Source organism: Bison bison, unplaced genomic scaffold (assembly GCF_000754665.1).
Source record: "Bison bison bison isolate TAMUID 2011002044 unplaced genomic scaffold, Bison_UMD1.0 scf7180017858770, whole genome shotgun sequence".
Taxonomy (NCBI): Eukaryota; Metazoa; Chordata; class Mammalia; order Artiodactyla; family Bovidae; genus Bison; species Bison bison.
In genome coordinates this window covers 2226192-2246864 of record NW_011489342.1, presented here as the reverse complement: position 1 = coordinate 2246864, position 20673 = coordinate 2226192, and the positions used below count along the sequence as shown (strand labels likewise).

At 46.2% G+C, this 20673-nt stretch overlaps 1 protein-coding gene across 4 annotated transcripts in view; it reads right to left on the bottom strand.

Moving 5' to 3' along the window:
- Window positions 1-20673, bottom strand: part of NOD1 (nucleotide-binding oligomerization domain containing 1) — a 110652-nt gene that overhangs the window by 27633 nt on the left and 62346 nt on the right. For 3 of the 4 annotated variants that reach the window (XM_010829264.1, XM_010829272.1, XM_010829249.1), the window contains exons 2-7: window positions 14067-14372; window positions 12649-12823; window positions 8056-9883; window positions 5000-5083; window positions 3679-3762; window positions 2176-2259 (exon numbers count right to left, since the gene is read on the bottom strand). In XM_010829264.1, the coding sequence (XP_010827566.1) occupies window positions 2176-2259; window positions 3679-3762; window positions 5000-5083; window positions 8056-9883; window positions 12649-12823; window positions 14067-14267 (2456 nt within the window). In that variant the 5' untranslated portion in view covers window positions 14268-14372. Of the gene's footprint in view, window positions 1-2175; window positions 2260-3678; window positions 3763-4999; window positions 5084-8055; window positions 9884-12648; window positions 12824-14066; window positions 14373-16788; window positions 16887-20673 lie in introns of all 4 variants that reach the window. The other variant, XM_010829256.1, reaches the window with a different exon arrangement.

Sequence of the window (20673 nt, the reverse complement as noted above, 5' to 3'; positions counted from 1 at the left end):
CACGAGATGCTTTAAACCTTCTAAAAACAGGTTCCTTAGAAAAGTTAGAAAACCATTAGTATAAGTATAGTGGGCTGATTAGAAATTGTATTGGTGAAGGGTTTTTCATTTGTTGAGCCAATGTTTGTTGCTAAGTCTCCATATCCCCTGCCCTTACACACATTAATGAATATATAGAAGAAATAAGTATTAACCTTTGATATTAATCACGTTAGACCTTAGGCTAAGTAAATTCTTTCCTTAACTAAAACCCACTACACCCTCACCCTATAGGAATGTAACTTTATTTGGGTGGCGTCTGTTTTAAGAATAATCACCCCTGGAGAAATAAGTGTCCTGGTTGACTGACCGCTGTCACAAGGAGAGGGTCATAAATTGTCAGCAGGCCCCCTGGCCAGAAGATGATGTAACACCCCTAAGACCTCTGTATACATTTGTATGAAGCACCTGACTTTGATAAAAGTCAGGACTGCTGACTCCGCGTGACTTTTGCATAACATCTCAGTGTATAAAAGTAGACCATGGAAAATAAAGAATTGGGATCAGTTTCTCGAAAGACTTGTCTCCCCATGTCGTTCTCTCTCTCACTCTGGCTGAGTCTCCATCTGGAGCGCGGAACCCACCATGCTTACTAATTATGCCTGGGCTTCTAAGATCCGACCGGGGAGGCCTCAGTGTCTCCTCTCCTTCGGGAGAACGGAAGGACGCCTGCGGCCTACTTACGTGGTGCAAGCTTCTTGTCTTGAAGTTTTATTGGTCTCCTGCGTAAACCAAGCTACTCAGCCTCTTTTCTCCACTGAATTTTCCTACTGAGCTATCCTTATTCTATTACTCTTTATATCTTTAATTAATATCTAATGGAAGCTATTGTATCCTGATCCTCACCGACGCCATCCCCGCTTCGAATACCCTGGATCAGCCGGGCCTGGACCCCGGCACTCCAGGATTGATCACATGCTGGGCCATAAAGCAAGCCTCAGTAAATTTAATAAAACTGAAATCCTGTCAAGCATCTTTTCCAACCACAAAGCTATGAGATTAGAAATCACCTAAAGAAAATAACTGTAAAAAAACACAAAATGTGGAGGCTAAACAATATGCTGGGCTTTCCAGGTGGCTCAGTGATAAAGAACCTGCCTGCCAATGCAAGAGACATGGGTTTGATCCCTGGGTTGGGAAGATCTCCTAGAGAAGTAAATGGCAACCCACTCCAGTATTCTTGCCTGTGAAATCCCATAGACAGAGAAGCCTGGTGGGCTACAGTCCACGGAGAAGCAAAAGAGCTGGACACAACTTAGAGACTAAACAACAACAGACAACATGCTACTAAGAAAACAATGGATCACTGAAGAAATCAAAGAGGAAATTAAAAAAATACCTAGAGACAAATGAAAACAAAAAGCACAGCAATCGAAAACCCATGGAAAGCAGCAAAAGTCGTTCTAAGAAGGAAGTTTATAGCAATATAATCTTACCTCAGGAAATTAGAAAAATCTCAAACAACCTAAACTTACACCCAAAGCAATCAGAGAAAGAACAAACAGAGCCCAAAGTTAGTAGCAGGAAAAAATCACAAAGATCAGAGCAGAAATAAACAAAGACAAAATAGCAAAGGTCGATGAAACTAAAAGCTAGTTCTTTGAAAAGATAAACAAAATTGATAAACCTTTAGCCAGAGTCAAGAAATAAAGGGAGAGGGCTGACATCAATAAAATAAGAAATGAAAAAGAAGATACAAGAACACTACAGAAATACAAGGGATTATAAGAGACTACTATGAGCAACTATATGCCAATAGAATGGACAATTTAGAAGAAATGGACACATTCTTAGAAAGGTATAAGCTCCCAAGACTAAACCAGGAAGAAATGGAAAGTATGAACAGACCAATTGCAAGTGCTGAAAAACTCTCAGCAAACAAAAGGCCAGGACCTGATAGCTTCATAGGCAAATTATACCAAACATTTAGAGAACAGTAAACACCTATCCTTCTGAAACTGTCCCAAAATCTTGTAGAGGAAGGAAAACTCCCAAACTCATTCTGTGAAGCCACCATCACCTTGATACCAAAACCAGACAAAAATATCGCAAAAAAGGAAAGCTACAGGCCAGCAAACACTAGTGTACACAAAGCAGGTCGTATACAAACACCCACGGGCATTCGCCTCTACTCACCCCACTTCAAAGATGGATTTGCTGTTCTTCACAGCCAGAGCGAGACTCTTTCCTCCTTCGCTTGTTATTTTGTTTTTTCCCAATCTGCAGAGAGAGTCATGCACACATCAGCTCCAGCTGTGAGGGAACTCCAGCATCAGCCACCCTCATCCTTGGCACAGAGCCCCCTGGGGCCCTCTTTCTCCTGGGACCCACAGCAGCCTTCCCTGGGCTTCCCCTCAGGAAGGGGCCTGAAGCTCTGAGGAAAGTAAGTCAGCTCTCCTCTCCAGGGGACACAAGCTCTGCAGAAACTAAGGGATCCGAGTTCTCCCTCAGATTCTTTAAATGACCTCCGAGCATCACTCCTTTCCATCAGCAGACCAGATGGTTCCCACTTCAACTGCAAATGGTCAAGGGGTAGGGTCCCATCACCAGAGCAGCACCAGGGGCTCCTCCAAGCCCGGTGCTCTGACATCTTTAGCAGGACATTTCCTATGACACAGCCAAGGTTCAAACTGTTGCCTGCAACTAGATGGCTGTGGCCTGAATGTTTGCCTCCCTCACCCCACCAGAATCTATATGTTGAAATCCTAACCCCTAGATATTAGGATACTAGGAGATGGGGCCTTTGGGAAGTGATAAGGTTATGCATCACAGCCCTCACAAATGGGATTAGTGACTTATAAGTGAAGTCCAAGAATGCTCCCTCTCCCTCTTTTCCACCACCATGTGAGGACGCAGCAAGAAGGCACCACGTGGGTCTGAGTGAACTCCAGGAGTTGGGGATGGACAGGGAGGCCTGGCATGCTGCAATTCACGGGGTCGCAAAGAGTCTGACATGACTGAGCGACTGAACTGAAGAACCAAGAATCGGGCCCTCATCAGGCACCTAATCTTCTGGCACATTAACCTTAGACTCTCCAGTCCCAAAAACCATGAGAAAGAAATCCCCAGGGTTTATGCACACATGCTAAGTTGCCTCAATTGTGTCTGACTCTTTGAGACCCTATGGTCTGTAGCCCACCAGGCTCCCCTGTCCATGAGATTCTCTAGGCAAGAATACTGGAGTGAGCTGCCATGCCCTCCTGCAAGGGATCTTTCCAACCCAGGGATCAAACCTGAGTCTCTTTTGTCTCCTGCATTGGCAGGCGGGTTCTTTACAGTGCCACCTGGGAATGTTATTTTGTTACAAAAGCAAGATGGACTAAGATAATGAGGAACTTCCTCAGGGGAAAAAGACCTCCAGAAAGGGTGACACTTGTGGCCTTTCTCCGGTCAGGAGTTAATGAAATCAAAACGCCAGGCTCTCGCTCCCAACATGGTAGGGCTTTCCCCTCAGGACCTCCGCATACCCTTCCAAACTCTAAGCCTCACCCACAGTTCACCACACAGATGTCCTGATTTGAACTATAAGGCCCTGGGGCAAGCAGAAGGCAGCTCCAGGGTGACATTTATTCTTTGCTTGAACAACAACGGGTGACCGAGAGAAGCTGCTGAAGACCCCGTTGCACCCACCCCACTTACTTCAGGTGTGTGAGGCCTTTGCACTCATCCAGGATTCTGGCGATGTACCTGGCTCCGACATCGGTGATTTGGTTGTTGTATAAGCTTCGAGAGAAAGCACGGCCATGAGAATTTATGACCCCATTATTTTTTTAAAGTAAGTGCTGTCTGCTGATGTCCAGAGTCTGGGTCAAAAGGAGAAAGGAAGGGCATGTGGAGACCATAGTTTGGGGCTCAGGGGTCTCACAGGCTGGGGTCAAGGCCAACACTGCCAGTTTCCCCAGCTTTATGACCTGGGACAATGCACCCAGCCTCTCTGTGCCTTGGTTTCTCTATCTGTAACAAGGGGTAAGATTTACAGCTTCTCACAGGATTGTTATGAGGATCATACGAGATCATTCCAAGCTCTTGCATGTAAGTGCTCAATAAATGGTAGGCAGGGGGGCACTTTGAGATGAAGGGATAATCTCAAGGGGTAACATTTTCTGACCATTAGAACCACCTGAGTGCCTACCTTTTAGTCCGTTTACCACTTGATACCAAAGCAACAATAAGGTTGAAAGTGGTACGCAGACAGGTTTCCAGTGTTCCATGGTCACCGGAACTCCAGAGCCAAAAAGCAACCTGGGATCGAGTGCTTCAGTGTCCTCATGTGATGGCTGAGAAAACTAAGGCCCCAAGAAGCTGACAGGCTGGCTCCAGCTCATAGAGTCCACAGCCGCCATGGGGCTGGCCAGGCTGGCCCACAGCCCTCATCTCAAACTCCAAGATCCCAAAGGCTCCCCAAACCCAAACTTCCTCATAACTATTTTGACAACCAATGTGGTGCCGTTCATGATCTTTATCTCAACTGGTTTGACTGTTTCTACATTTTGCTGCAGAAATATTAAAGTGTTGAAAATGGGGTCATGCCACTGCTGGTAGTAGGAACAGTGATTCCTGATTTGTGTCATGCTCCAAGGATTCTGGACAACAGATCATGGACCCAAGGTAGTGAAATCTGCCACATAAATAGTATTCTCACGTTCATAAAACATATCCCCAGGTATGCAGCCATTATATCTCTCAATCACCACCTGTAAAACTATATGCCTATATTAGGATCCCAATTATACAAGGGGGATGAGAGGGCTGGGTTCAGTGAGATTTCCTGACTTTCTCAAAGAGTGAGCTGCTGGCTGAGCCAAAAGCAGAACTCAGGATTCCTGGCTCCCAGACTAATGCTTTTCCTGGTGTCCAGTGCCATCAGTCTCAACCATCCAGTGATCCATAGGAAGGGCAATTTCCTGCTACTCTCTATTCTTACTACATAGCTGTCCCAGTGTTCTTGAGAAATACATACCCTAAAAATGTCAGAATTTTGTATTTGGTCAGCTCTTCATATAGCACCTTCACCCCACTGTCAGTGATCTGGTTCACACTGAGTCTGAAAAAAACAGTAAAGAAATTTAAGAATCAGAGCAGCTTCTCACCGTGAAAGAACATTAATTCCACAATGTTCTGAAGCTTATAGGTCCCAGCTTTTCCCAGCTATAAATGCCCCCAGAGAGAATGGCCATACTAGCCAGTTACATGGCTCCTATAGAACCTGGTCTTCATGGGGGCTAAGAAACCCACCAGAATCAGCCCATTGACAAGGCTACAGCACAGCTATGACTCAACACAATGGCTACGAGGGACACCTGAAGGACACATGTGGCCAGCCCCCTCTGATATACTGCATTTGCCAGGGGCCTCTGTGTCAATGACCCACTCCAGTGCTCTTGCCTGGAGAATCCCAGGGACGGGGGAGCCTGGTGGCTGCCGTCTATGGGGTCACACAGAGTCGGACACGACTGAAGTGACTTAGCATAGCATAGCATCTGTGTCAATGTGGCTCTCACTGTTCACAAGGGGCTATGGGATTTGGAAGCATGGCCAATCAGAATTATCATATCAGACACTCTGGATCCTTCCCACTCACGTTACTAGTCTTGGTGATGAGGCACAGTGTTTACAAGCACTGCAGGACTATCCCAGAGCCCACTAGTCACTCCCAATATTCATGCTTCCTTAGAAACAGAATCCCCCATTTTTTAGCTGGGCACACATGATTAACTTCTGCCCAGTGAAATCTAAGCAGAATTCTCATTAGCAGTGGCTGATAAGTTTTCTTAAAAGAATGGGATGTGTCCTAAACTATAATTAAAAATATGCCACTATGTTCAGAGCAGCACTAGTCACAATAGTCAAGACATGGAAACAACCTGAATGTCCATCAACAGATAAATGAATAAAGAAGATGTGGTACACATATACAATGGAATGCTACTCAGCCATAAAAAAGAATGAAATAATGCCATTTGCAGCAACATGATGCAACTAGAGAGTATCACACTAAATGAAATGTCAGAAAGAGACAAATACCATATGATATCACTTATGTGTGGGATCTAAAATATGAAACAAATGAACTTATCTGTGAAACAGACTCACAGAAATAGAGAAGAGATTTATGGTTGCCAAGGGGAAGGGTGGGATGGGGTAGGGATGGATTGGGAATTTTGGATTAGCAGATATCACATTATCTGTGATACACATTATCTGTATTACACATTATATAATACATTATGTGTATTATATCAATACACATAATGGATAAACAAGGTTCTATTGTAGAGCACAGGGATCTATATTCCATATCCTGTGATAAACCATAATGGAAAAAAGAACATGAAAAAATTATGTAACTGAATCACTTTGAATCCCTTTGAATCAATGAATCACTTTGCTATACAGCAGAAATGAATACAACATTGTAAATCAAATATAATTCAATAAAATAAATTTACCAAAAGAAGAATGGGGTTTGTCCTTTGCCTTTTGTTCCTCTTGGTGACTAGAACGTCAACTGAATGGCTGGAGCTGAAGCAGCCATTCTGGGCCAAGAGTTGGCAGTCAGATAGGGAGGACAACAGAGCAGTAAGGCAAAAGACAGCCAAGGCTGGTGGTCATGGAGACATCATAGCAGCCCTAAACTGCCCTCCTTTAAACTTTTTCATGAGAAACAAATAAGCTTATAACTTATCTAAGCCACCAGTATTTTGGTGGTGCTTGGTGCTCAGTCATGCTCCACTCTCTGCAGGCCCAAGGATTACAGTCCACCAGACTCTTCTGTCCATGGGATTTTCCAGGCATGAATACTGGAGTGGGTTGCCATTTCCTACTCCAAGGGATCTTCCCAACCCAGGGATGGAAACTGTGTCTCTTGTGTCTCCTGCATCCACAGGAGCATTCTTCACCACTAGCACCACCTGGAAAGTCCACCAGTATTGTGAGTTTTCTCTAACTCTCAGCCACAACTAATCCTCACTGACGCCCTTAGGGAGCTCAGAATGCTTCCTTAGGGTGGTCCATTTCTTCCTGTTTTGTCTTTTGCTGTTTGCAGGCAAACTACGGGACCATCATACTCATTTCCACCTTATGAAAGGGGCACGGGGAGGCAGAGTGTGGCGTTGCCTGAGGCTACATACAGAGAGTTGCTGGCTGAGAGCGCAGAGAACAGATTCCAGACGTCCCAATTCCCAGGCCAGCACAGGCTTGGGCTCCCTACATCCACCCATCCCTGCACAATGTACACTCTGGTGCTGGTGTAACTGGTACCTGGAATCAGTTCCAAATCCCTTCTGCTCTTCAGGAATGCATGAGCCAAGTAGCAGAGAACTGAAACCCCCCGTAGAGATTTACAAGGCATATTTAACACAAGATGCTAATAGAAGAAAGAAGACTGACTGGCTTTTCTTTCCTCTAAACCATCAAACAGGAAACTAAGAGTCAGCATTCTTTACTGAGATCCTTTGCTGCTCAGGGCTGCCAGCTTTTTTGGTAGAAATTAATGCTAATAAGCACAAAATCTTATTTTTTTGCTTTTATAAAATTTTTTGTGTCAGGAACTTCTCACGGGTTATCTCTGAGCCTCACATAAATCTCAAAAGATAGGTTCTTTATGATTCTGGCTCCACCACGGCCCCCATACGTGACCTTGAGCGACTTCTCCGTGCCTCTGCCTCCTCATTTGCCAAAACAGAGATCTGGTATGCTGCAGTCCTGCCTGCAGTGGGGGAGACTTGGGTTCAATCCCTGGGTTGAGAAGATCCCCTGGAGAAGAGAAAGGCTACCCACTCTCCAGGGAAAGGCCTGGAGAATACTATGGACTATATAGTCCATGGTGTCCCAAAGAGTTGGGCAGGACTGAACGACTTTCACTTTCACCCTGAGACAGAGAAGGTCCGGATGCTTCCAGATCTGTGGTCATGAGTCCCAGGATAACCCAGGAAATCCAGCTCCAGGATCCTAATCCTTGGGTCTGTCACCTGAGCCCCAGCCCTGCCAACCGCTCCCTGAACCTGGTGGCTTCACCTGATGACAGTGAGGCGGCTGAAGCATGGCTGCAGTTCACGCACGCCGAAGTCGTTGAGGTTGTTGTTGTCCAGGTCGAGTGCCAGCCGCTTGCGCAAGTGATGCAGGACGAAGGAGAGGGCACTGCAGTCAGCCGAGCAGGCATTGCAGAAGGTCAGTTTGAGGTAGTTGGCGCAGATGCCCCTGGCCGCCAGCTGCCCCACCTTTTCACTCTGTGTCTCGTAGATGCAGCGCAACATCCAGATGAAGGTGGGCAGGGCCTGCACCTGGTTGAAGCCCCCAGACTGAACCCGGGGCAGGCTCTTCAGGTGGGAGCGCAGGCTGGCGAACAGATGAGTCCACAGGGCCTTGCGTTTTCGCCGCAGGGCAGCGGTGGGCACCAGGTGCTGCAGAAGTTTCTGTTTGCCTTTGGACAACAGCCCGCACAGGAAGAGGTTGGTGAAATGAAAGTGATCCTTGTTCTTGAAGGGGTCTTCCCCATGCAGGTCGTGGCCCCCCAGGCAATGGACGGGGAGAAAAGGAGGATAGCAGGTGGATGTGGCCACAGCCTCCTCGGGAGGAGTCCACTCTTGGAAGAATCTGAGCAGCTCCCTAGTGCCCACCTTGTCGTCCACCACTAGAAAGAGGGCAGCAAAGAAGGCCTGGAGGGTTAGGTGGAAGAACTCATAGGACTGCTGTTCCCCTCCGAGGCCCAGCTCCGGCATGGTCCGAAGGAAGCCCAGCTGCAGGTCCCCCTCCCGCACCTCGGACGCCTGCACCTCGTCCTGGTTGAAGACGAAGAGGCTCTTCTCCATGCCCCTGTGAGCCACCCGGCCCAGCGAGCACAGGGTGTCCCGGCCGGCGCGGAGGGTCTCCGTCTGGCTCCGCGTGTTCTGCTGCACCAGGCTGGTGGGTTGCGTCCTGTTCAGGTGGACCTCGGTGACCAAGAGGAAGATGTCAGTCAGCGTCACCGTGAGATCAGGCAGCTGTGGGGAGCTCTCAAAGGCGTCGTGGAAGTGCTGGAAGCACCGGAAGATGATCCAGCAGAAGAGGGGCACCGCGCACAGGCTGCAGAGGTTGGGGTTGGCCTCCAGTTGATCCAGCAGGCGCTGGCGCACGGCGTGCTCGGGGAACATCCTGCCGGTGTAGGCGCGCAGGTGGCTAGGGGAGAAGCCGCGGAGGAGCACCTTCTTCCAGAGGAGATGTCGCGGGACCTCGACGCCCGTGCGGGCCGTGAGCAGCTTGCGCGCCCCTTTGAGCAGCTTCCCACTGAGCAGACTGGCCAGCAGGGCCAGCGGGTGGGCGGGCTCCCAAGGGGAGGAGGTATCGGGCTCGCTGCTCAGGTCGAAGTCTGAGTGCAGCTCGTCTAGGCCATCAAAGGTGAAGAGGGCCGTGTGGGGAAAGCGCAGCAGGAAGGCGAAAACCTCCCCGGGGTCCTGCTCTGGGTAGCAGTAATGCTTGAAGAGCAGGTCCTGCAGACACAGTGCCGCGCTCTTCTTGAAGCAGCTGAGGGTGCGGCAGCGGAAGTGGAAGAAGAACTTGATTCCTGGGTCCAGCTGGCCTGCTGCCCAGAGGCTCTGCAGCCGCTGCAGCAGCATGGACTTGCCCATGCCTGCATCGCCAAACACGAAGATGATCTCACCCTGCTCATTGAGGACGCCCGTAGATGCGTCCAGGAGGCAGGCCAGGCTGTCCAGGCTGCCCAGGCTCTCGTTGCTGAAGTTGACCAGCTCCACCACCGTGTCCGTGTACATCTGCTCCAACAGCAGCTCCTCCTTCTGGGCATAACACAGAATGAACTTGGAGTCCCGGCCCAGTTGCTGTTGCAGCTTTTGGCTGTATCCGCTCACTGCAGGGAGAGCCGGTGGGTGAGAGGTGGGAGAAGGATGAGAAAGAGACACAGATGGAAAGGGTATCCAATAGGGAGGTCTCAGGTGGAGAAATAAGTACACAGACAGACAAACCCACAGCCTGGACACTGAGTCCAGGTGCAAGGACTCCTCAAATACAAAGAGCTAGCATTCCAGAATCCCCTGGCCTCCACCCCTCTCTGCCGGACCTCAAATTTAGCCAGCCAGCAGGGACAGAATCCAACTGGGATCAGTGTCTGAATCAGGCTCCCTACTCCTCTGCACAAGTCGTCATTGAACACCAGCTAAAAGCTGAAGCCCCTTCAAAATAGAGGGCTAGGCTACATGGCTCTGCTGCTCCAGCCCACCCCAAGTGTTCCACTCAAACAGCTCAGGCCAGTCTACACCGGAACTTGTACTATGAGGAAGAAACTGTCCCAAAACTTCTTGTGCTTATTACACTGCTCTTAAATAGTCTCATAAAACCCAATGCCAAACTTTTTGTGATGATACGTTTGATATTAATATGGACTACAAAGGGGCTGTGCCTCACTATAACTGAGTAAATAAAGGACTCCACAGAGCACAGCAGTCCTGGTTCCAAAGCTGAGGCCTGGGGAATCACTGATGCTTAGCACATGCCCTAGGGGGAGCCCTGGGATTGCCCATAGGCGGGTACATGGTTTAACATGAGGACGTGGGTGCCACTCTGCAGAACCAAGCTACAAAATGGCCTTACTCCAGGCAAAAAAAGGGTATTCCATAAATTCCCTTAAAATACTTTTGGGATTTTAATGATAACAATAAAAATTGGCCACGTGCATATTTCCAGATTCATTTACAACCCTCTCCTATCAACTTGGTTCTCTGCTTAACATTTGTGAAGTAAATTCTATTTTTCCAAGTTTTAGTAAGGGAAAATGTACAGATTATAAATTCACCTCTTTTACAACAGGTTTACAATTATTTTTAGTAAATTTTCAGATTTACGCAAACATTGCTATAATCCAGGGGTACAATATCCATCGTAAGTGCATTTGCTGACTATCTCTGTCTCACCTTGGCTCTGGGAAACTGTTGGTCTGCTTTCTGTCTCCATAAATTTGCCTTTTCTGGACATTTCCTATAAATGGATTCATACAATATGCAGCCTTTTGCATCTGGCTTCTTATAGAGTGAATTATACTTGAAAATATGTCACAGTAGCTAGGTAAAGGGCCCAATGGAGAAAAGTCCTTTTAGAAAACTCATCAAAGGAATATTTTCGTTTTTTCATAGGGGAAGATAACAAACCTAGACAGCATATGAAAAAGCAGAGACATCACTTTGCTGACAAAGGTCTGTATAGTCAAAGCTATGTTTTTTCCAGTAGTCATGTACAGATTCAACCGGATGTGAGAGCTGGACCATACAGAAGGCTGTGTGCCAAAGAATTAATGCTTTTGAACTGTGGTATTGGAGAAGACTCTTGAGAGTCCCTTGGAGAGCAAGGAAATCAAACCAGTAAATCTAAAGGAAATCAACCCTGAATATTCATTGAAAGGACTGATGCTAAAGCTCCAATATTTTGGCCACCTGATGTGAAGATCTGACTCACTGGAAAAGATCCTGATGCTGGGGAAGATTGAAAGCAGGAGGAGAAGGCGGCCACAGAGGACGAGATGATTGGATGCCATCACTGACACAATGCACATGAATTTGAGCAAACTATGGGAGAGAATGGAGGACAGAGGAACCTGGTGTGCTGCAGTCCATGGGGTCAGAGAGTTGGACAGGACTTAGCAACAACAAAAACAACAAAAGTGAGGTGAGCAGGAGCAGTGAGAGTGAGAAGCTAGCAATGGCTGGTGCTGAAGTGTTGGAACCTCAGAAGCAAAAGCTCGGCCCTGACACTCTGTCCCTGGGTCTAGTTTCTCCCAAATACACACCTGGAACATGATCCTATGCTTCTGTTTTCAAGGTCAAACTGGATTCTTTGAAACTCAAGAGTTTGGAAGCTCGGTGCTGGTATGTTGCCAACAGCTGTCTTAAAGTGGAGCGACCACAGGCGTGGAAAGAAGATTCTCTGGTCCTCAGACCAGACTGTGGCTCCAATTATGTGCTCTCTCAGCACCTTGGACTGCTGTGCTCCTTATCACTATTTGCAAATACACATTTGTGTTACTACCAGTTTCCTGCATTAACCTCTGAGCTCCCTGAAGACATGAACCATATCTGGATCTGCTCCCCACTGTACCCCTGGCATCGAGCACCCCCAGACTTAGCACATGGTGAGCACATCATAAATACCTATACTGAACTAATCATTTAACTAAAGGGCAAGGTCGGGTTGGGCATGATGTTTTGGAAATAAGGACTGGCAGTCAGGAGTGATAGATGAATTCTTCGCCTAGAATTAAATTTGGAAAGATTTTTTAAGAAGGAAAAAAATACAACCTTGAATTTGTACAACGGCTAAAATGTCTAGATATGTCAGAATAGGAAGCCAGCAAGGGGTTCAAACACAAGTCATCCCGATACCTCCATAAACCCTTACATAAACCAGACCAGCTACACGTAGGCAGTTCAATCACAGTCCCCAGGGCTGCACAAGGGTGACAGGGGCCCGGCTCTCTTTTTCTAAAAGGAACACAGCAGCAGAGCCTGCTGCCTGGGGTGGAGGGCAGAGCTGGCCGAGGCAGACCCCACCTTTATCCCCTGCTGGGCCTGCACAGAGAACATTTCAAAGCCCCGGGGGCCTTGCCTCCGGGCGGCTACCTCATACCTGGGTCAGTGTTGACAACAGCTTTGCTCTGAATGAGCGGAGAAGGGGAGAAGCCAATCTCCGACAGCCAAGGCCTGAGATCCACATAAGCATCTGCGAGTTGCTGGATCACGTGGAGGAAGAACTCGGACACCTCCTCGCCCTTGCTCTGTACCAGGTCCAGAATTCTGCGGACCTAGCGGGGCGCAAGCAGGAGGGTAAGGGCCAGTGCTAGGGTTGTCCACCCCGCAGAGGGGCCCACATGCAGGCTTCTGAGCTCTTATAGCCTCGAGCTTGACTGTCCACCCAGCCAGTGTGAGATGCTACAGCCTGAAGGCCCAGGATTTGTGAAATGGACCTCCTGAGCAAGAAACAAACTGCATGGCTCTAGGAAAACAGAGGCTTCCACGAACCTAAAAATAAAAAGGTCAGACTCACAACTGGGGTCAGGCCCACCCCCGGAATTTCCTTTTCCCACCTCTTCTTTTCCCTCTTAACCTAACACTACTGCTCTCTGGGAATGAGAGCTGAGGGCAGAAAATCAGCCATTAGGCATAATGAGGTGGGTGCTGGGCCGCAGAGCAAACGGACAGTAGACCCCTGTGTAAGGTGTACCTTAAGGAAGCTTTCTGTCGTATTAAAAATTCAAGGGAGAAAATCACCATGGTGTTCTTTGTGCTTTTCTCAGAAACCTTCCTGGTCTTTTCTGAGCCCAAAAGGTCAGAAAAGTGCTGCCGGTGGTTTAGTCACTAAGTCATGTCCGACTCTTGCGGCCCCATGGACTACAGCCCACCGGGCTCCTCTGTCCTCTGTCCATGGGATTTCCCAGGAAGAACACTGGAGTGGATTGCCATTTCCTTCTCCAGGGGATCTTCTTGATCCAGAGATGGAACTGGGATCTCTTGCATTGCAGGAAGATTCTTTACCAACTGAGCCACCAGGGAATGAATTCTGTCACTCCTGTCCCCAAGAAGGAGGATTTGGCCCCTCCATTCTATTTTTCTGAACATGATGCAAAGTTAAAGTGAAACCAAGGGCCGTGAAAACTTCCCACAGTGAAGTGTAAGACAGTCTTTACTGTGGACCTGGGCTACAATGCAGCCACTCCTCAATCAGAAGTGAGGGCCATTCTCAGAGCAGTACCCAGCAGTGAGCAGCTCTCCAGGGTTTAAAAGGCACAGAAGAGGGTAGCATAGCTAGCATTTCATACTCACTTTCTTTCTAAAGAATTCACTAATTTAAAGTGAATTGGAAAATGAGTTGTTTGAGAACCAGTACACACAGCAAGGAGAATGGGGGGGATCAGAGGAGTTTGCTGTGTCATGATCACAGAAATGAAATATGTAATTTCTGTTCTGTAAATAATCACCCAATGTACTGAACTCTCAAAGCTCTTCACCCCGTCTGGCCACCAGAGCCGGCCTCCCTGTCACTAGCACCTTGTCGGGCTGCGTGGGGCAGGCACACACGATCTCTGCATCTTCATTGGAGAAGTAGTCATTCTGCAACAAGTTGTCCAGCAGACACTGAGTGTTTCGGATGTGAGTGACCAGATGCTCCCGGTTGACTTTCAACAACTTGATGAAGGAGTGAGACTCTGATGGGACTATTTCCATCTTACTGTGGCCGCGCTTTTCCATGGTTAAAGAAGCAAGTGGCTGCTTTCCCCAAATTCATCTTTGGCTGCATGTGTCTTTCTGGCAGAAGGGCAATCAGGATCCAGGGCCAGCCTCTCAGTGCAGCGCCTGAAGAAACAAATGAAATCACCAACAAAGCCAAAGCCATGGGAAAGATTTCCCCACCCCACAATCCCCCACCTTTCTTTGGTCCTGGAATTTCTCTACTTAGAGCAGGAACAGCATATTAAAAAACAGAGACATTACTTTGCCAACAAAGGTCCATCTGGTCAAAGCTATGGTTTTTCCAGTAGTCATGTACGGATGTGAGAATTGGACCATAAAGAAGGCTGAGTACCAAAGAATTGATGCTTTTGAACTGTGGTATTGGAGAAGACTCTTGAGAGTCCCTTGGACTACAAGGAGATCAAAGCAGTCAATTCTAAAGGAAATCAATCCTGAATATTCACTGGAAAGACTGATGCTGAAGTTGAAGCTCCAATACTTTGGCCACCTGATGCAAAGAGCCAATTCACTGGGAAAGACCCTGACGCTGGGAATTATTGAGGGCAGGAGGAGAAGGGGACGACAGAGGATGAGATGGTTGGATGGTATCATTGACTCAATGGATATGAGTTTGAGCAAACTCTGGGAGATAGTGAAAGACAGGGAAGCCTAGTGTGCTGTAGGCCATGGTGTCACAAAGAGATGGACATGACTGAGCAACTGAACAAAAGCAGGAAGGAGTCGTGCTTAAGATATTGATCTGAGATGTATTACAGTAAAAAAAAATCATAATTTAGTTGTGTCTGCTTGTGGGTTACATCAGTGGGGTAGATGACCAGAGGTAGACAATGCTTTTGTTTAGCAAAACTTCTTAATTATTACTGCTTTTTAAAAAGTGTGCCTCCATGGAACTCTATTCAATGTTATGTGCCAACCTGGATGGGAGAGGGGTTTGGGGGAGAACGGGTGCATATAGACATGCATGGCTGAATCCCTTCACTGTTCACCCGAAACTACCACAACATTGTTAATCAGCTATACCCCAGTACAAAATAAAAAGTTTGAAGTCTGGGAGGAAAAAATGTATGTCTCAATCCTAGACTGGAATAAGGATGCAAATGTATGTTTTCCAAATTAGGTAACAGGGATAAGTTCCTACACACCCTGTGAGGGGACAGGGCCCAGAATTTGGAGCCGAGGAGTTGTGGGAGAGAGCAAAATGCCCTGAGGAGAGAGCGATCTGGGATGAGGCATTCACGGTAGTCATGGCTCTCCTGCGGTAGTCAGAGCCCAGGAACCTGGCAACAGCAGCATGTCCGTCATCACTGCCTGATCTGGGTTGTGTGTAGTCCTCTCCACAGCCCTGCCCCAGCTCTCCTTATATCTCCAGCCAAACCAGTTACATATAAGCACCTGAGGGAATGAAGGAGTGGCAATGGCCATGCTGGAGTGAAGTGGGACAGAATGAGGGCGACAAAGAGAGGTAATGTGGAATTCCAAGCAGTGGATGACCAGGAGACACCATCTCCCTGGAAATCCTCAAAAACCTCATATAGGTGCTGAACTTCCTGTCTTGGTAGGGCCCAAGCTCTTTTCTTTGGGTATTAAGAAAATACTTTGGGTTTATCTGTGCAACCCCAGAATTGTACTGCTTTTTTTTTCCCCCTCCAGAATAAGATCTCTCAGCCACTTAATTTTCCAATCATCCTGTGGATATAAAACGGATCACACTCTTGAAAGCAGAAAGACCTTGAACTAGTCTTTCCTCGAAACCCCACATATCCCAGAGAGATAAATTTAAATATTTTTTTGTTGATCTTAAAGAAAAAAACTCATAAGAGTTCCAAACATGTATGTTTCACAAGCCCACCTCTGTTAACATTCAGGTCTATGGTTCTCACATTTCCCCCCCACAACTAGTCTCCTGCTCATTTTTGACACATTTTTTTCCTTGCATTTTTGCATTTTATTGTCCTTTACCTTCAAGTTGTGAAATGCAAGCCTTCCAGAGATTCTCAACGGGACTCCACACAATACCCTTCCCTTTTTTAACCTGACTGAGCAAAACACAGTACATTCTAACATTCTAAACAAGAAAGGCAAGAGATTCTTATCAAAAGGAATTTGAAGGAACAAAAATGAGTGATTAGCTACTATTCCACTAAAAGTATGCTGACTGATTAGACTCTAATTCAGCTTTTTCTATTGTTATCAATTCTATGACTCACTTAAGGATCCAAAGTTTTAGAAAATTAGTTCCCTTAAGGATACCAGTTGATGATGTTAAATGTATATTTAAACTAGTGGTTGAAAGTGAAAGTGTAGTAGCTCAGGGTCTGACTCTGAGACCCCATGGAATGCAGCCTATCAGGCTCCTCCGTCCATGGGATTTTTCCAGGCAAGAGTGCTGGAGTGGATTGCCATTTCCTTCGCCAGGGGATCTTCCCGACCCAGGAATCAAACCCCGGTCTCCCACATTGCAGGCAGACGCTTTATTGTCTGAGCCACCAGGGAAGCCCAAACTAGTGGTTAGTAATACCTTTTTAAGTTTCTGGCATGTGTTCTTTGAAGTAAGTGAGAATACTGTAAAATAACATTCTATCCTTAAATCTTCAATTTCCAATTTCTTTCTGGAATCTGCAAAGTCAAAAAAAAAAAAAGAGAGAGAGAAAGAAAGGTTTCTTTGAAAACCCTCTTGTGCTGCATGGTGCACAAATAAATGAATAAAATTGGAGAAAGTAATTTTTAATACAGGACTCTAGGATCTCAGAGTACTCTTCATTACCTTCTTCCTTTGGGATACTATTTTCCAAATCTTAGACATTCAGCCACGACAGTCACATTTTTTGGCCATAATTGAGTCTCAAAAGCAAAGTATGTACTTAACTTTTTCCTTTAAATTGACTTTATTTTACAACTCTAGCGGACTAATTTTAAAGGAAACTTTATATTACCATTATAACCAAAACTCACTCACAATAAATAAAAAAGTAACACAAAAATAAATTCTAAAGAATAAAGAATATTCTTTATTCTAAAGAATAAAACTAAAGAATAAAACCGTGCTATTGAATTCCAGCTTAACAATGTTGCCCAGAAAGGCTCTTGGTCTGAGGCTTGTTTTCTCTTAGAAGCATTTGAGAGGTGTTAAAGACACAGTCGCACAAGAATGATACTTTCTCCTTGAGATCATGGTAAATCAGAGAGCTGGAAAGGGAGCTGCCTTGTCACTTGGTGAATCAGGGTCTTTTCACACCATGATGCTGGGAAAGACTGAAGGTAGGAGGAGAAGGGGACGACAGAGGATGAGATAGCTGGATGGCATCAACTGACTCAATGGACATGAGTTTGAGTAAACTCCAGGAGCTGGCGATGGACAGGGAGGCCTCGCATGCTGCAGTCCATGGGGTAGAAAAGAGCCGGACATGACTGAGCAACTGAACTGAGCTCCATTCTTCTCAAGGCTTGGAATGGGTGTTACACAAGGGCCTTCATTCCTTCGCTCCCAGTCCTCATACATCTTCACTGTGGGTCTCATTTCACTCCTGGCTTCTAACTCTTCCAAGCCTGTGATTCCCACAAAACCACTGACGTGCCTTCCCAGCCCTTCCCCAGAGTATCACCCATAGCCATCACTACCTCTTACTGCCTAAGGCGGAAACTTAAGGAAAACCTGATTTATGGCCACCTAAGCAAAGCAACAAATTACACGTCAGCCAGCTGGCAAGGAGACTAGCTTGAAATTTAACCAGATTTGCAAAGATCTCTCAACTCAGCAGGAATTTAACAAGGTGTGGATGGTGAAAGAGGAAACAAAGAAATCTGATCCTGCCCTATTAGAATCCAAGGGTAGACCAAATCTAAATCATGGAACACTCCAGAGAAATGCAGTTCATGGACATTTGGTTACGAGAAATTCTGATGCCAGAAGATTGTGAACCAGCTTTTCAGATTAGAGTTTTCTCAGAAAGTCAGTGAGGTGGGGGTTAAAGAAGTAAGGTCACTATAATCCTGTAAACTCAGAAACAAAGTAACTACAGGACCTAGTGGTTTAGCCTGAATTCCTTTCAACAATTAGATTCAATTTTCATGCTTGAAAAGATCAGAAAGTAAGACACAAAAATGGTTTTAATAGTATGGTGAGGCAAGAACTCTCATACCAGGAATGTAAATTGATGTAAACTTCTGGAAACACATTTGAAATACATATCAAGAGCCTGTGATATGTTTCAGTTTAGTAACTTCTTATTCTAGCTCTCAGCCTTCTAAAAAGGTTCAGAGGTTCTGACAGTTTTGTGGGTGTTTTTTTTAAAACAGGGGGCTTCCACTGCCAGTTCTGATAGCGTAGCTTGCTGTTCCCACAGAGGCCAGCTACAGGTGAATGGATGAGCAGATTGGGGTGCTACATACAGTAGTGTATTATTGAAAAATAAATATGAATGAAATATTGATATGACATGAATGAGTATCAGAGATGTTATGCTGAGAGAAACAAGACTCAAAAGAGTACGGAGTGTATGATTTCATTCATGTAATTCTAGAAATCTGAACTAGAAATCAGAGCAGTGGTTTCCTGGGTAGGGGGAATAGAAGTGAGAAATTGAATGCAAAGAGGAATAAGAGAAATTCCTGGGGTGATAGAAGTGTTCTTTATCTTGCAGTGCCACAAATTCATGTATATCTCACTGACAGGTGTCAATCTTTTTGCCTTTTCATACTGTTCATGGGGGGGCAAGAATACTGAAGTGGTTTGCTATTCCCTTCTCCAGCAGACCATGTTTTGTCGGGCCCTGACTAGGAGGGACATGCCCTTCAGCTGCTCCACGTAGCTGGAGGACATGCCTGGTGCTCTGGTTGTCCCATTGCTGGTCTTTGTTGAGGGTGAAAAACCATCATTGGCCATTGGGTGGCAGTCAATGTGCCAGCTGGGGGCTAGAGAAGTAAAATGGATGAGAATGGGCAAATTTAATTCAAATGACCATTGTATTTGCTACTGTGGGCAAGAATCCCTTGGAATGGAGTAGCCCTCACAGTCAACAGAAGAGTCTTAAATACAGTACTTGGATGCAATCTCAAAAATGCCAGAATGATCTCGGTTCATTTCCAAGGCAAACCATTTGGTATCACAGTAATATAATCTATGCCCCAACCACCGATGCCAAGAAGCTAAAGTTGAACGGGTCTATGAAGACCTACAAGACCTTTCAGAATTAACACCAAAAGAATATGTCCTTTCATCATAGGAGACTGGAATGCAAAAGTAGGAAGTCAAGAGATACCTGGAGTAACAGCCAAGTTTGGCCTTGGAGTACAAAATGAACAAGGCAAAGGCTAACAAAGTTGTGCCAAGAGAACACACTGGTCATAGAAAACACTCTCTTCTGACAACACAAGAGATGACTCTACACATGGACAACAGCAGATGGTCAATACGGAAATCAGATTGATTACATTCTTTGTAGCTGAAGATGGAGAAACTCTATACAGTCAGCAAAAACAAGTCCAGGAGCTGACTGTGGCTCAGATCATCAGCTTCTTATTGCAAAATTCAGGCTCACATTGAAGAAAGTTGGGCAAACCACCGGACCATTCAGGTATGACCTAAATCAAATCCCTTATGATTATAAAGTGGAGGTGATGAACAGATTCAAGGGACTAGATCTGGTAGACAGAGTGCCTGAAAAACTATGGATGGAGGTTTGTAACACTGTACAGGAGGTGGTGACCAAAACCATCCCAAAGGAAAAGAAATGCAAGAAGGCAAAAGTGGCTGTCTGAGGATCCCATACAAATAGCTGAGAAAAGAAGAGAAGCAAAAGGCAAAGGAGAAAAGGAAAGATATACCCAAATGAATGCAGAGTCCCAGAAAACAGCAAGGAGAGACAGGAAAGCCTTCTTCAGTGAAAAATGCAAAGAAATAGACAAAAACAATAGAATGGGAAAGACTAGAACTCTCTTCAAGAGAATCGGAGATACCAAGGGAACATTTCATGCAAAGATGGGCTCAATAAAGGAGAGAAACGGCAATGACATAACAGAAGCAGAAGACATTAAGAAGAAGCGGCAAGAATACACAGTTCAGTTCAGTCGCTCAGTCGTGTCTGACTCTGCGACCCCAAGGACCACAGCACGCCAGGCCTCCCTGTCCATCACCAACTCCCAGAGTCCACCCAAACTCATGTCCATTGAGTTGGTGATACCATCCAACCATCTCATCCTCTGTCGTCCCCTTCTCCTCCTGCCCTCAATCTTTCCCAGAATCAGGGTCTTTTCAAATGAGCGGTTCTTCACATCAAGTGGCCAAAGTATTGGAGTTTCAGCTTCAACATCAGTCCTTCCAATGAACATTCAGGACTGATCTCCTTTAGGATGGACTGGTTGGATCTCCTTGCAGTCCAAGGGACTCTCAAAAGTCTTCTCCAAT